The sequence below is a fragment of the Bombina bombina genome, chromosome 8 (genome assembly GCF_027579735.1).
Source record: "Bombina bombina isolate aBomBom1 chromosome 8, aBomBom1.pri, whole genome shotgun sequence".
Taxonomy (NCBI): Eukaryota; Metazoa; Chordata; class Amphibia; order Anura; family Bombinatoridae; genus Bombina; species Bombina bombina.
In genome coordinates, this window is record NC_069506.1 from 52,728,306 (window position 1) to 52,743,646 (window position 15,341).

Below are 15,341 nucleotides of genomic sequence, written 5' to 3' on the forward strand. Positions count from 1 at the left end.
AGTTAGAGCATGCAGTTTTAAGCAACTTTCTAATTGACTCCTATTATTCATTTTTCTTCCTTCTCTTGCTATCTTTATTTGCAAAAGCAAGAATGTAAGGTTATGAGCTGGCCCATTTTTGGTTCAGCACCTGTGTACAGCTTGCTGATTGGTTTGCTACATTTAGCCACCAATCAGCAAGCGCTACCTAGGTAGTGAACCAAAAATGGGCCAGCTCTAAAGCTTATATTCCTTTTTCAAATAAAGATAACATGAGAACAAAGAAAAATTGATAATAGGAGTAAATTAGAAAGTTGCTTAAAATTGCATGCTCTATCTGAATCATGAAAGGAAAAAAAATGGGTTTAGTATCCCTTTAAATGGACAGAATTTTTTTTTATTTCACTATTACTTATATGTCCTTAAAAAAACTGCAGATGTTAAATACATAGTTAAAGGCAGCAACAATGCAATACTGTGAGCTTGCTGAAAATAAGTTGAAAATATCTGGTGAGCGACTAATAAGACAAATGTGTGTAGCCACCAATCACCAGCTAGCTCCCAGTAGTCCATTACTGCTCCTATGCCTACCTAGGTATTATTTTTAATAAAGGATGCTAAGAGAACAAAGTAAATTTCATACCAGAAGTAAACTGCAAAGTCTTTTAAAATCAAATGCTTTGTCTGAATCAAAAATATTTAAATTTTGACTGTTGTGTCCCTTAAAGGGATTTAAACTCCATTTTATTTCTTGATTCAGATTGAGCATTCATATTTAAATGGATATCCAATTTACTTCTCTTACACTTTCATATTAATCTTACACTCAAAAAAATAAAAAACCCAAACAAAACAAAGATGGATCGCATATATGAAAGTTTGGGACCAAGTATAATAGTATAATCTATTATTCAGATACAGTTAGAATAATGCAGGCAATTCATGGGTGAGGAGAAGCAGAGATAAGATTCACTTAGGGGATAATATTACATAAGGGCATTAAAAAAGGTTCCCAAACACAACCCTCAAGATCTACCAGTGGTTATAGTTTTAAGAGATGCGGTTTCTCTTGCACAAAATAAGTCAGCTGTTTTGGACTCCCTATATTACAGTGACCAGACATCCCATTTATATCGGAATTTTCCTGTTATTTTTAACACGCTGTCCCTTTGTCCCCAAAAACTTTTTAAAGAGATGCCAAAACGTCCATTTTTCAGCATGACTGCTTACTTATTTAATTTTTTTAATATGCATGCGCAAAGCTTGCGCTAGGTATTATTTTTATGTCCATTGCAACACTATGGCAAGTCATATCTGCAGCTGTTAGCAGCTCTGCAGCAGGGGAACAACAGTTCCCTGCAATCTGTGGAGGTGAACGTGTGGAAAAGGAGTTGGGAGAATTCTCTGCGCCTTTTTGGTGGTGTCTGATTAGGGGGGGGGGGGCAGGCAGCTTGTGAGCAAAGAAAGAGTTGAGCGGCAAAGAGAGAGCAATCGAACATCAGACACAGAGTTGAAAAGCAGAGACAGGGCTGAACAGCAGAGAGAGAGAGAGTTTAACAGCAAAGAGATTACTCTGTGAGTTTTTGGTTAATAACTAATAATGTACTTTATTGTAAAGTGATATTGGTTGTGAATATTTTATTTATATTACCAAATTTATTAGGGTGTGGGAGAGATAGAAGAAACACCCTTTAAAATATAAAAAAATAAATGGAGCCATATCTAGATGGAGTCTGGTATATATTGTTACCTGTATGTTTTTAGCATATTGCATGTGAAGTTGTTAATTAATAACAGTGGAAACTATTATTTTCATTTATTTTTTAATATAAAAGAAATCAAATGATATGATATAACTAACACCTAGTCTAATAATTTTTAATTTTATCTGTACCAACCCTTTAAGGCTTCTAAAACATTGATCTGCATCCCCATGACGTATAAAATTGGCCATCACTGATACAAATATGCCCCATGTTATCTAGCTTGCTCCTTTTTCTCAGAATGGGCTCTATCTAAATTAATCTACTGATACGTGTTCCAAATCAGTCACCCATGATATTGATAGCATTATATAAATACTAAGAACAATGTATACTGACATTAAATTATAACCTATGGAGATGAAGACATACAGCAGTTGTTTCTCAGTTATTTAAACTGTAGTGAGCTATGTAAAGATCACCTGTGATTGGTTCCCTCCGCTATTCACTCCCCCTACGTTGCCTCCGCCTAAATTCTGCTTATGCTGTTGAGAGCTGGTCATCTCAGCCATTCTTCTTTCCATCTGCTCCAGACGTTCCAGGATCGACATTCTAAATTGGTTATCTAGGAAATTAAAATATGTTGTTTGACAGAAGTATAGCATTCTTTTCAGCAATTGTATGCAATAAAACATATATGTACAAATTTAAATTTGCACACCCTACCCTTTGCTGTGCCATTCTAGAGTGCTATAAGACTAGTGTTTTGGCAGGTACACAAGTATGCTGTGCCTGATTGGCTTACTGGATGTATCCTTATCAGGAGGAGATGCAATGTACTTGTATAAGCAACTTAAAGGGACAGTCTAGGCCAAAGTAAACTTTCATGATTCAGATAGAGCATGCAATTTTAAACAATTTTCCAATTTACTTTTATCACCAATTTTGCTTTGTTCTCTTGGTATTCTTAGTTGAAAGCTTAACCTAGGAGGTTCATATGCTAATTTATTTTTCATATATTTTTCATATAGATAACACTGTGCTCATGCACGAGAAGTTATCTGGGAGCAGGCACTGATTGGCTAGACTGCAAGTCTGTCAAAAGAACTGAAAAAAGGGGCAGTTTGCAGAGGCTTAGATACAAGATAATCACAGAGATTAAAAGTATATTATTATAACTGTGTTAGTTATGCAAAACTGGGAAATGGGTAATAAAGGGATTATCTATCTTTTAAAACAATAAAAATTCTGGTGTAGACTGTCCCTTTAAGCTATGTGTTTAAACACAAAATAGATAATTATTTTATTTTTAAAATGTACAAATCTCCCAACATATCTTTCATGATTCAGATAAAGAATACCATTTTAAACCACTTTCCAATTTACTTCTCTTTTCCAATTTGTTTAGTTCTCTTGGTATCCTTTGCTGAAAACTATACCTAAGTAGGATCATACCTAGGTAAGCTTAGGAGCAGCAATGCACTACTGGGAGCTAGCTGCTGATTGGTCGTTGCTCTTATATGCCTTTTGTTATTGGCTCACCCGATGTGTTCAGCTTGCTCTTAGTATTGCATTGCTGCTTCTGGCATACTCTTCAATAAAGGATACTAAGACAACAAAAGCATTTTTTTTATAACAGAAGTAAATTGGAAATTTGTTTAAAATTGTACACTCTATCTGAGCCATTAAAGTTTAATTTTGACTTTACTGTTCCTTTGAATGTGAAGTTGTATTTCCCATTACATTTCTTTAGTAAATTAAAGCCTGTCATATTTGCAGGTTCCCTTTTAAATACAAAATGACTCTAAATTGTGGATTTTGTTTTCAAATATGCAATAAATTGTGTTTTAAAACATCATATTTAATACAAATAAACCACGACACAAATGTATGTAAGGCAGAAACAGAGCATAAAAACAGGGCTATATAAAAGTACACACAATCTATTTAACACATTTGTAATTAATTACTCAACTCATCAGAACAGACAGATTTTTTTGTGATTTAGCAATACATTTGCAAATTTCAAGCAACTGGAAGCCACATCTTTCTCCAGGGACTTGCTAGATAATTCTTTTAAAAGACTTGCAGACACAATCCTAAACTTGTCTAATTTTCTTGGGTAACAAGTCTGATTATATTGACTTCCCCGATTAATTATGCACCTTTAGCCACAGCTGTGTTTAAAAGCTTGATTATCTAATAATCGTTTATGACGTTTTGTTCAATATGGGCTCTCTCTTTCTAAACGTCTATTTTTTTTTTACCTGTAGCTACATACTAACCCTAGAGCACGCTAACACGAGCCTCTTCTTGCCAGAGTCCTGGCCACGCTAACATAAAGCTTAGCCATTCGGCTCCCAGGACCTGTACAAGTATTAAGCCTTTAAAATGAATTTAAAGAAAACCAATAAAAACTGACGAATTTCCAAAGGATTTTTTCGTTTTCTTTAAATTTTGCTGGTGCATTCATTCAGATATTCGTTTTCGTTTACAAAAGCGAAAATCAGATTTCGGTGCTTTCCTCTAAAAATGAATGCACATCTTTATTGGAAACAAATGCCCTTTTTAAAAGCTATCATTGTTTCAGTGATAGAATGTACAGTGTATGATGATTTAGAGTATATGTATATATTCTCCCTGGATTTCAAACATAGCTCCTCCTTAGAGTGTTGGCAATGGGGTATATTGCATTGGTAATGATTGTTACTGTTGTGATACATGTTCTCTTTGGCTATCATACCGAGCACGGCTTTTAAATGTAGATGGTGTATGGAAGACATGTACGTATTGGATGTGATATAATAACAGGTGCATTTTACATGATTAGGATCACATTCTAGTTTTTTGTTAAGACACATGGTTACATTTATCAACTGAGATGTGATCTCACCTTTATGTAAGTGCAGATATCCCAATCAACCTGCAATTTGCTTGATTGTCTTAAACTGATAGCTTTGGCATGCTGTAGCTCCTTCTATTTGCCCCACATTTAATGTCTGGTATCTTTAAAAGCAACAAGGGACCAACCAAACTAAGCTCAGAGAGTTAACAAACACACTCAAGCACATGCACAATCAGTCTGCCCCAGAGGACCTAGACTCCACCCCCGAGTTTCCCAGTCTTGCATTATATTTGTTTTTGGGGCATATCATATTTTCATACCATAGTCCTCTGCAGTGGCAGTTTATTACTTTTACTGTTCATTGCTGTAGTACCCCTAAACAGTGAAAGGTGCCAGCTCTCCTGAATTTGCAATACCTAGTGGTCCAAAAAGAAGCAAGGAGAGGTACAGTGGGATTTTAAATGCTAGCTCTATAGTCCTGTTATGTGTGTTTGCAATTGCAGTTGTGGCAAGCAGATAAACTAAGAATCATATGTAGAATTCATTATACTAACTGTAATATGGTTTGGTGGTAAAAGTCTATTCCACACATAAAATTATTACTTTTTAAAACCATTTATGCATATATGTCATTCCAATCAACAAAAACAGACTGATAAAGAGAGTTGGTTTGTCTGTAATATTTACCTCATGGGAGGGAGAGTGGCTCTGTATCTCCACAGTTCCAATGAAATTCATTGCTCAAAGCACTGCTATGTACAACTGCAGTGTTTAAATGTCAAATTGAGTAGTGAATTATCCAAACAACATATTCATTTAAACGTTGATGGCTGCTGTAATTAGGATTTTAATGTTCATACTACGCTATGAACTTACTTTTTAGATTTATGACAAGGTGAAAGTGTTTAAATGCTGGTTAGTTACTGCAATGCTAGATTTTTTTAGGGTATAAGACAGGCTTGGTAGTATGCCACTCCCTGGATCCCCTTGTCTATAAATTATTATTTTTTTATATTAAATTAGCATGCAGCCAACTCGCTCCACTTCACTCACCCTATTTGGAGCACATGGGCCCTTATTCAAAATCAAGCGAGACTGCCAACTTATGTCATAACTGCTTGATAAATTCAAGCTGCTATTCAAAATTAAACAGTCCAGGTGATATACATGGTTTGATGCTATAGGAAAATAAATTGGCTTGTAAAATATCACACCATATTGGCTTGAAATGGCAATAAAAAAAAACTATTTCACCTGTGCTCCAGTTCAGATATACTCAAGATCTGGCCTGTTAGAGAGGCATAAGGTCAAGTTGGAAAACCAGTGCTCTAGAGACTGGGCACAAACAGGACCCCTTACGTTTAGTTGCAGGGAAATAAATGTACTGAAATTTTAAAAATGCTTAAAATAAAAAAAACTACAAAAGAAACCACTGAACATAAAAACACCCCAATTTCTCTGCCCATCCCCCAAGCGCTGTTTGAAAAGTCGCTACCATTCGCACTTTTACAGTATATCGGGCTATGTATTTTCCCTGCTTTTCTTTTAGAATATGGGTGAAAATACAATGAAAATTAAAGCTAATAAACTTGAAAAAATTATGTCTTTCTGAATAAAGCCCATGCAGGGGCGGAACTACCATTCGTACAGCAGGTTGGGAGGGGCATAGCAGCCAGTTTATACAAAATATGTGCAATCCTAATGAAGGGACCCTTTTATTAAAGGGACAGTCTACACCTTAGTCATCTTTATTGTTTACGGGTGCGCAATAAATAACAATCCATTACAAGTGGCTGGTTATTGCTAACGCGAGCTTGCGGTAGCATTTAATGCTCGAAAAATTAACCAGAGATCAGATCTCTGGTTAATTTTCCAAAAGTGCCCCAAATTGCCCCAAAATAAATATACTTTATTTTTTTATTAAAAAAATAGCATTTTTTAATAAAAAAATTTTTAAAAAATGCACAAAGCAGTTTTAGGGGTTAAAGTTGGCAGGTGTGGGGTGTTAAAAACAAACATCACTGAAAAGTGCCTTTACATAGTAGTCTATGGAGAACTGTGAGTTCCCTGTAAATTATATAATTTGCAGCGATGGGCAGCAAATTTAAATATATATATATATATATATATATATATATATGTGTGTGTGTGTTAATATGTGTATATACACATACATATATATGGATATATTCAAATATATATATATATATATATATATTTAAATTTGCTGCCCATCGCTGTGTGACTTACCCCCTTCGCTGCGCTAGGTTCTTATGCCGTGTCTGACAGCATGAGAACAAGGCTCCCATTGAGCGCAAAGCATCCATGCAATGCGAATACGAGGTTGCGTTCACATTGCAGGTCACTTCAAATACCAGCACACAATTGCGTTAGCTGGTATTACGAGTGGAGTGCAAATATCGTGATCACCAAAAATGCAATTTTGCCCTCCATATTTAATCTGGCCTTTATTTGGTATGCACTGCTTTAGAAATGCAGTGCTATTATAAACCCAAAATCTAATATATATATATATATATATATAATTGAAAAACATAAATATTACACATTCATATAAATGATCATAACCAGGATACTCCAGTATAAATTCACTTGTCTTTTCCCCTTTAAGATGCTTTCAAAGGATATGTTGTTGGACTACAGAACAATGCAAATTTTGCTAACAAACTGAAAGTTAAAACCATTTATCTGGCATGCAGATCTGTAACAATGTAGTGCTCATCACACACAGGTTTAACATTTATAATGACCATGACCAGGATAAATTCAGTAGACTATTTCTATTTAATGATATCACTTTCTGCCAAAAAAAAGCAGATGAATTAATTTTCCAGCTTTTTGTTTAATATAACATTTTAACACTCTGGCTGAGAGGTGCTTATTAGTAATAAAAAAAAAAACCCAAATAGGTAGAAAATACCAAAAGGTATCAGAAACAAAAATGAAGATATTTAAAAATTGGTCAGTATAAACATGTAGTCGTATTTCTCCGAAATGTCTTTGTTGTGTTTGTGGTGCAGAGTGCTGCAGTGCAGCTGATGTCATCTCCTTCTACTAATTCATTACTATGCACGGCACGTTTGCTGCAGAGAGTGACATCTGTCTGACATCACCAGGCCAGCCCCCTTCTCACAACATCTCTGAGTCAAACACAATATCTGTCCTTTCTCCCAGGTGCTAATAAAATATACTACATTTCTGCTGCAGAGGTTAATAGCGACCTTCTGTCTGTAGAATACGGTGTTTACACTTTATTCTGTGTTTACTGAGCAACCTTACAAAGCCCCTCCAAGGAAATTGTTTATATCAGTATCATAATGTGCTATTTAATGACAGATCTCAAAGGATCTCTAGTTAAAAAAATACAGGCAATGTTGTTTAGAAACAATGGAATAATTAATGGATACAACTGCAGCTGGCAGTTGCTTTTTATGAAGAGCCTCTAAATCTAAACAGAATAAAACGCTTTTCTCTTATAGCTCATTTAACTATTAAAATGCAACAGACAAATTAAGGCAAATCTTATTTGTAGTTACAATGTAGCACAAAGTAATCAACAAACATGAAACCCAAAATATTTATTTTATGATTCAGATAGAGCAAACCATTTTAAAAATGTTCTAATTTACTTCATTCTCTTGTTATCTTTTGTTGAAAAGCAGGGATATATACTCAGGGGTGTACAGCACTATATGGCAGCAATAAAGTTATCTATTTGCAACAACACTAGATTGCAGCCTTATTTCCTGCCATGTAGTGTTTTCAGACACCTACAGAAGTATCTCATCAACAAAGAATACCAGGAGAACTAAGCAAATTGGAATTTTTTTTCAAATTGTATGCTCTGTCTGAATCACAAAATACATTTTTGGGGTTTCATAGCCATTTAAGAACACATTTAGGTGTATTTAATTCTTCATACATGAATTACATTCCATCTGTATGTGCATTTCACACAATACAGTAATAAAATATTATTATTCAAATAAACATTGCCACTTGTGGAGGTCTACATTATCTGCTACAAATGAAATCTGTTTTGTTTAGTACAATGTAGAAAAATCTCACCTCTTAAGTAACTTGTTACAAATAAAACCAACAGCTTTTGTGAATTCAGTCACAAAGTAGTTTCCAAGTAATTTACTTGGTTGTGAAGAACAATGAGTTACTGGATTTATAAAAAAAAGAAAGATGATTTACAAATCATTTATATTGCATAAAGCTTTCATTTAAAGGGACACAGTAAAAATAATTAAAAGGGACAGTAATGTCAAAATTACATTTTCATGATTCATATAGAGCCTGCAGTTTTAAAGGAACAGTAAACACCAGAATTTTTGTTGTTTAAAAAGGTAGATAATCCCTTTATTACCCATTCCCCAATATTGCATAACCAACACAGTTATAATAATATACTTTTTACCTCTGTGATTACCTTGTATCTATGCCTCTGCAAACTGCCCCCTTATTTCAGTTCTTTTGACAGACTTGCATTTTTAGCCAATCAGTGCTGACTCCTAGGAGCTTCACGTGCCTGAGCTCAATGTTATCTATATGAAACACATGAACTACCGCCCTCTAGTGGTGAGAAACCGTCAAAATGCTTTCAGATTAGAGGCAGTCTTCAAGGTCTAAGAAATTAACACATGAACTTCCTAGATTTAGCTTTCAACTAAGACTACCAAGAGAAGAAAGCAAAATTGGTAATAAAAGTAAATTGGAAAGTTGTTTAAAATGACATGCCCTATTTAAATCATGAAATATTTTTTTTTTACTTTACTGTCCCTTTAAACAATTTAATTCTAGGGGACGATTTATCAATGGTCTGTCCGACATGATCCGCTCAGCGGATCATGTCTGACAGACATTGATGAATGCTGTCGGCATTTATCATAGCACAAGCAGTTCTTGTGAACTGCTTGTGCAATGCTGCCCCCTGCAGATTTGCGGCCAATCGGCTGATAGCAGGGGGTATCAATCAGCCAGATCGTATAGGATGAGGCGGATTGATGTCCGCAGCCTCAGAGGCAGTGGACCAGTTAAAGGGACACTGAACTCACATTTTTTCTTTCATGATTCAGATAGAGCATGACATTTTAAGCAACTTTCTATATTACTCCTATTATCAAATTTTCTTTATTCTCTTGGTATCTTTATTTGAAATGCAAGAATGTAAGTTTAGATGCCAGCCCATTTTTGGGGAACAACCTGGGTTGTCCTTGCTGATTGGTGGTTAAATTCATCCACCAATAAAAAAGTGCTGTCCAGGGTCTGAACCAAGAAAAAAGCTTAGATGCCATCTTTTTCAAATAAAGATAGCAAGAGATCGAAGAAAAATTGATAATAGGAGTAAATGAGAAAGTTGCTTAAAATTGCATGCTCTATCTAAATCACGAAATAAAAAAATTGGGTTCAGTGTCCCTTTAAGGAGCAGCGGTCTTAAAACCGCTGTTTCATAACTGCTGTTTCCAGCGTAACAGGGGCCCCCTATTATCAAATTTGCCACCTATAATTCGTCCCCCTATTATCAAATTTGCTTTGTTCTTTAAGAATCTTTATTTTGAGAATACATCTAGGTAGGCTCAAAACGTCAGTATTCTATGACTAAAGTATTTTCAACAATGTTTCAAAACACTGTTGCTATTGAATAATGAAGTGCATGCTCCTGAGCTCCTAGAAACCTACCTAGATCCTAGAAGGATATAAGAGGACAAAGCAAATTTGATAATAAAAGTAAATTGGAACGTTGTTTAACAGGGCACACCCTATCTGAATCATTAAAATTCATTTTGACTTTACGGTCTCTTTAAACTGCTTTTTTATGTCACCTCAGATTATTTTTAGACAAATTCTAACTCTTCTGCCTTGCTAAAGGGACACAGAAACAGACACACATGCATACCAGTGCTACTGCCAAGAAGAGATACATGAGTATACATGAATGTTATCTTCATCAGTCTGCCTAAATGTTTAACACTTTAGGAGAAATTAAACACATAATGCAGAGGGGAACTCTTAAACTCTTCTATTTTTTTTTTTTATTATTTATTATGCCCCATTTAATTTACTTTTTCATATATGCTTCATTTTGTGTGAATATTCAGAAAAGATTCATAGATCTTTTTATCAATATTGCTTACCAATAGTTATAATTCACAGGCATGGTTACTGCTCTAATAAAACAAATATATGGAAAAAAAAAAGACAATGCAATAGCACTAAGGGGCCGATTTATTAAGCAGCGCATGCTGCTCATTGCGCGCAAACCTTCTGGCTCGCCGGAATCAGGAGTTAAGAAGCAGCAGTCTTAAGACCGCTGCTCCTTAACTCGTCCGCCTGCAATCATCCCAATCAGATACGATTGGAATGATTGACATCCCCTGCTGGCGGCCAATTGGCCACGAATGTGCAGGGGGTTGCTTTCTTGTGAAATGCTTGTGCAATGATAAATGCAGACAGCATATGCTGTCTGCATTTATCGATGTCGAGCGGACATGATTCGCTATAGCGTATCATGTCCGCCCCCCCCATATAATAAATCAGCCCCTAAGTCTGAACTTTAAATTAGTAGTATATTTTTTCTGACAAATTTCAAAGTTATGTCTATTTCCACTCCCCCTGTATCATGTGACAGCCATCAGCCAATCACAAATGCATAAACACATATGCTGTGAATTCTTGCACATGCTCAGTAGGAGATGGTGACTCAAAACCTGTAATTATAAAAAGACTGTGTACATTTTATTAATGGACATACATTGGAAAGATGTTTAAAACTGTATGCTCTATCTGAATCATGCTCTATCTGAATCATTAAAGTTTAATTTTGACTTGAGTGTCCCTTTTAGCAGAGTATAACATGCAACATATCAGATGTTTGACCATCCAATGGCTAGTTACACTAAAACAGAAATAAAATGTTAAATGTTACAGCATGGTTTTGTTTTCCTATGTTATTCAACAGTACAACTCTTACTTAACAGAGATATCACTGACATAACATGGGTATTTTAGCTGATGTTTTTAGTATGGCAAGTGTAGAAGGTTGTCTTTATGGTATAATTAGCAACAAAAAAAGGAGCTGCCAAAAAGATAAGCCCAGCAAGTTCCCTTTCCCCTGACTATATATCGATAACTGGTTGGAATACTTGCAATCTAGATCCTGGCAAACTCAGTGTTAGTATCACAAGATGGGAGGTGCCCATCTGACTGTCTGGCATTCGATTGGCTCCTGTACCTGTATTAAACAGGTAGGTGAGAAGTTGCTAACCAATCAGGGAATACATTTGCTGGCTCTCCTAATGGCTGGTTGACCAACAGGCTACTGGTTAATAATTATTCTTTAATTCTACTTCTTCTGGCTCCTGATTGGCTCATAGCAAAAAAAAAAGGGGGAGTTGTATTGCTCATCATATGTGATAAGAACTACTATCTATACCCATGCAGCTCCCTAAATAAAAAAGACATCACATGATACATTTTTTGACTGTGTGAATGGACTATAATCATGGAATATGCACCTCACTGATGAGGCCCAATGAAGGCCAAAAGAATCATCTGAGGTTGTCATGTTTCTTGTTCAAAGGAGGATTGTTTGGCATTTAGGTGCTGGACTGACCTTACTAGGTGGGATCAGATTAATAAACTTAAGGAAAGTTCTCCTCTGTGAAAAGCACAATTGGGCTAAAAGAGACTGCTCCTTGGTTAGTAATTCACCATAGAACAAGCTACTGAGCTGTTGTTTGTTCCTGGTAGAACACTTCTCTTTCTGTATGCGTCTATAATTAGTGTTCCTGAATTAATTTCACTGAAGATCCCTGGTACCATGACCAGGATTTAACCCAAAGGTCTGTGCTACAAACCATGCTTAATGGAGAGGTGCTTCATATTGCCAGAGTTTATGTGTTGGACCTCTTGTCCTGTCCCACACCCTTTAAGCAGTGGTGGGATTCCAAAGTTTTAGGAACAGGTTCTGGTGTGATTCCAAAATTTTAGCAACAGGTTCTCTAATTTCTCTATAACACAGACCATATACAGTTTTTACATTTTAGGAACAGGCTCTTAAGAACTGGAGAGAACAGGCTGAATTCTCCCACTGCCTTTAAGCCACAATGATGGTTCTTCACTATCTCCTTGTTGTATACTTGCTTCTTCCTAGGGCCACATCATGCTAACTGCCTTGATTCTACATCAGCCCCTTGCACCAAGCTTCCTGCTGGATCCTTTCTTCTTCCTAGCACCACAACAGAACTGATTGCCTTCTCTCTTTAGCTACATCCAACTAGCCCCATCCTGTGAGAATTGTTTCGTTTACAAAAAAGTATAAAGTAACAATCAAATTGCATCACATACATAAACACCAAAAAGACGTAGACATGCTCCTCTGCACTATACTGCACACTTATAGCCAAATGCTGTCTTCAATAAATTACAATAAAGAAAATTATACATTATCTACTTGAAGTTATGTGTTTCAAACTTTGTTGTAGTAGGTACTAGAAGGAACCAATGGCCATGAAACTTTTCTGTTCTTCATGGTGCATTAATGGAACATAATGGTATGAACACTCATTGCAAGTTTTTACATAATATAGATGATAAGTCTGCAGCTTCTCTTATTTATATCAGTTTGTCAATTAATATTGTGGCAGCCAATGAACTCCACAGAGAAGTTTAGGTTAGCTGATGAAATCCTCTCATTGGCTGACCAAGCCAAACATTTTGCACATCAGCTTTCTAAAAATGTGTACTAAAAAGCTGCACGGTCCAAAAGCTTCAAATAAAGTTTCAATTCTAATTAATATTGTTCTAAGTATAAATAATTTAGGTATTTTACCCTGTTTTCATTGCATTGATAGTTTATAGTAAATCATAGATTGATGTATCTGCATAAGATAGAGTTGCCTGCCTTATACCCTGGCATAGTTATCAGAAGTCAGATTTATTCATTAGTTACAACCACAATAGTTATTAATTGGCTACATTATTAACCAGACCGGACACATCCTATTTAGTCTGTTGGTAGGTCTATGTTAGCTTTAAACAGTAGCTTTCTCCCAGTTGTCTTGAATTTGCTCCTCAAGAAGAAAACTCAGGCGATAGAATTATTTTATTATCTAGCTGGCTCTAGATCAGTGATGGTTAACCTTGACACCCCAAATGTATTGGAACTACATTTCCCATGATGCTTAAGCACTCTGCAGTCTAGTTGAGCATCATGGGAAATGTAGATCCGAGACATCAGGGGTGCCAAGGTACTTTAATCTAAAACATCAAACTACAGAAATTAATACAACAAATTGCAAAGGGATAGGTTCAAGAAGCAACAGCTAATTTTGTACATAAAAATAGGCAACATGGTTTTCAGTTGAGTTTTGAGCTGTACTTATAATAACAAAAGTGTAATAAAGTATCACTAACAATAATAAAATGTTAAAAAAAATATGAAAGTGATAAAAATTATACTTAATAAAATATATATCCTTATTATAACAGCAAATAAAGTCCAACCAAGTGTCTTGTGGTCTTTAGAAATCTTCCTCGTTTAGTATGTGGTGCCTCAAAGAATATATATAAAACCACAAAAGGCTAATTCCATATGTGAATGTGTATCTTAAAAACTGTGCAAACAGGCTACTCACATGAATAGAAGCTATATACTATCTCTCATTGCAGAGCACAACGGATTTTATATTGCCAGGCAATCAGTATACTCCACAGTAATCTCCTTCAATAAAAAAACCATTAAAAATACATAAAAACATTTAAAATACCACAATATATCAAGCTAAAGACTCCCACCAAGGTTTTTAGTCCAAATAGTTAGACAGTGAGCTGGTCAAATGTCCAAAACAACAGATTTTTGTAGCTGCATTTACCGTATCAGACATCCAGTTTGAACTTTTGCTGAACAAAATGTTGGATATCTAAATGAAGCACTGAATATTTGCCATTATAGTTTTATCAGATCAGCTGGTTCTATTCTGTGTCTACTGGATTGCAAGTTAAAGAACAACCCTGGATCTCACGTTTCTTTTTATCTTCTTTTAAATCCAAGGTATCAAATACTTTCCTTGTATCATGTAAACTGAGTAATCACCATCAAGATACTGCAGGTTCACTGAGCTGATGTGTTGTGTAAAGGGACAGTCTAGTCCAAAATATTTTTCATAATTCAGATAGGGCATGTATTTTTAAACAACTTTCCAATTTACTTTTATCACCAATTTTGCTTTGGTATTCTTAGTTGAAAGCTAAATCTAGGAGGTTCATATGCTAATTTCTTAGACCTTGAAGGCCACCTCTAAGCTGAATGCATTTTGACAGTTTTTCACCACTAGAGGGTGTTAGTTCATGTGATTCATATAGATAACACTGTGCTCATGCATGTGGAGTTACCTAGGAGTAAGCACTGATTGGCTAAAATGCAAGTCTGTCAAAAGAACTGAAATTAGGGGGCAGTCTGCAGAGGCTTAGATACAAGGTAATCACAGAGGTAAAAAGTGTATTAATATAAAAGTGTTGGTTATGCAAAACTGGGGAATGGGTAATAAATGAATTATCTATCTTTTAAAACTATAAATATTCTGGTGTAGACTGTCCCTTTAATAAAATACTGGTGCACAATCCATATCTAGATACGCTCCATGTGCCCATACACAGTAAAAGCTCTCACAGCCTGACGTATTTATGATAATACAAGAGTAGCGCAAAATGCTTTTATTCAAAATTCCATATATGTTATGGGGAAAAAGGAGAAATGGAAATCCAGTTAAACAACAGTCTCAAGTAAA

General features: G+C 35.4%; 1 protein-coding gene across 2 annotated transcripts in view; it reads right to left on the reverse strand.

Annotated features, from left to right (window-relative positions):
- CAMTA1 (calmodulin binding transcription activator 1) overlaps positions 1-15,341 on the reverse strand; it is a 181,446-nt gene that overhangs the window by 123,221 nt on the left and 42,884 nt on the right. For both annotated transcript variants that reach the window (XM_053690379.1, XM_053690380.1), the window contains exon 2: positions 2,165-2,307. In XM_053690379.1, the coding sequence (XP_053546354.1) occupies positions 2,165-2,307 (143 nt within the window). The remainder of the gene's footprint in view (positions 1-2,164; positions 2,308-15,341) is intronic.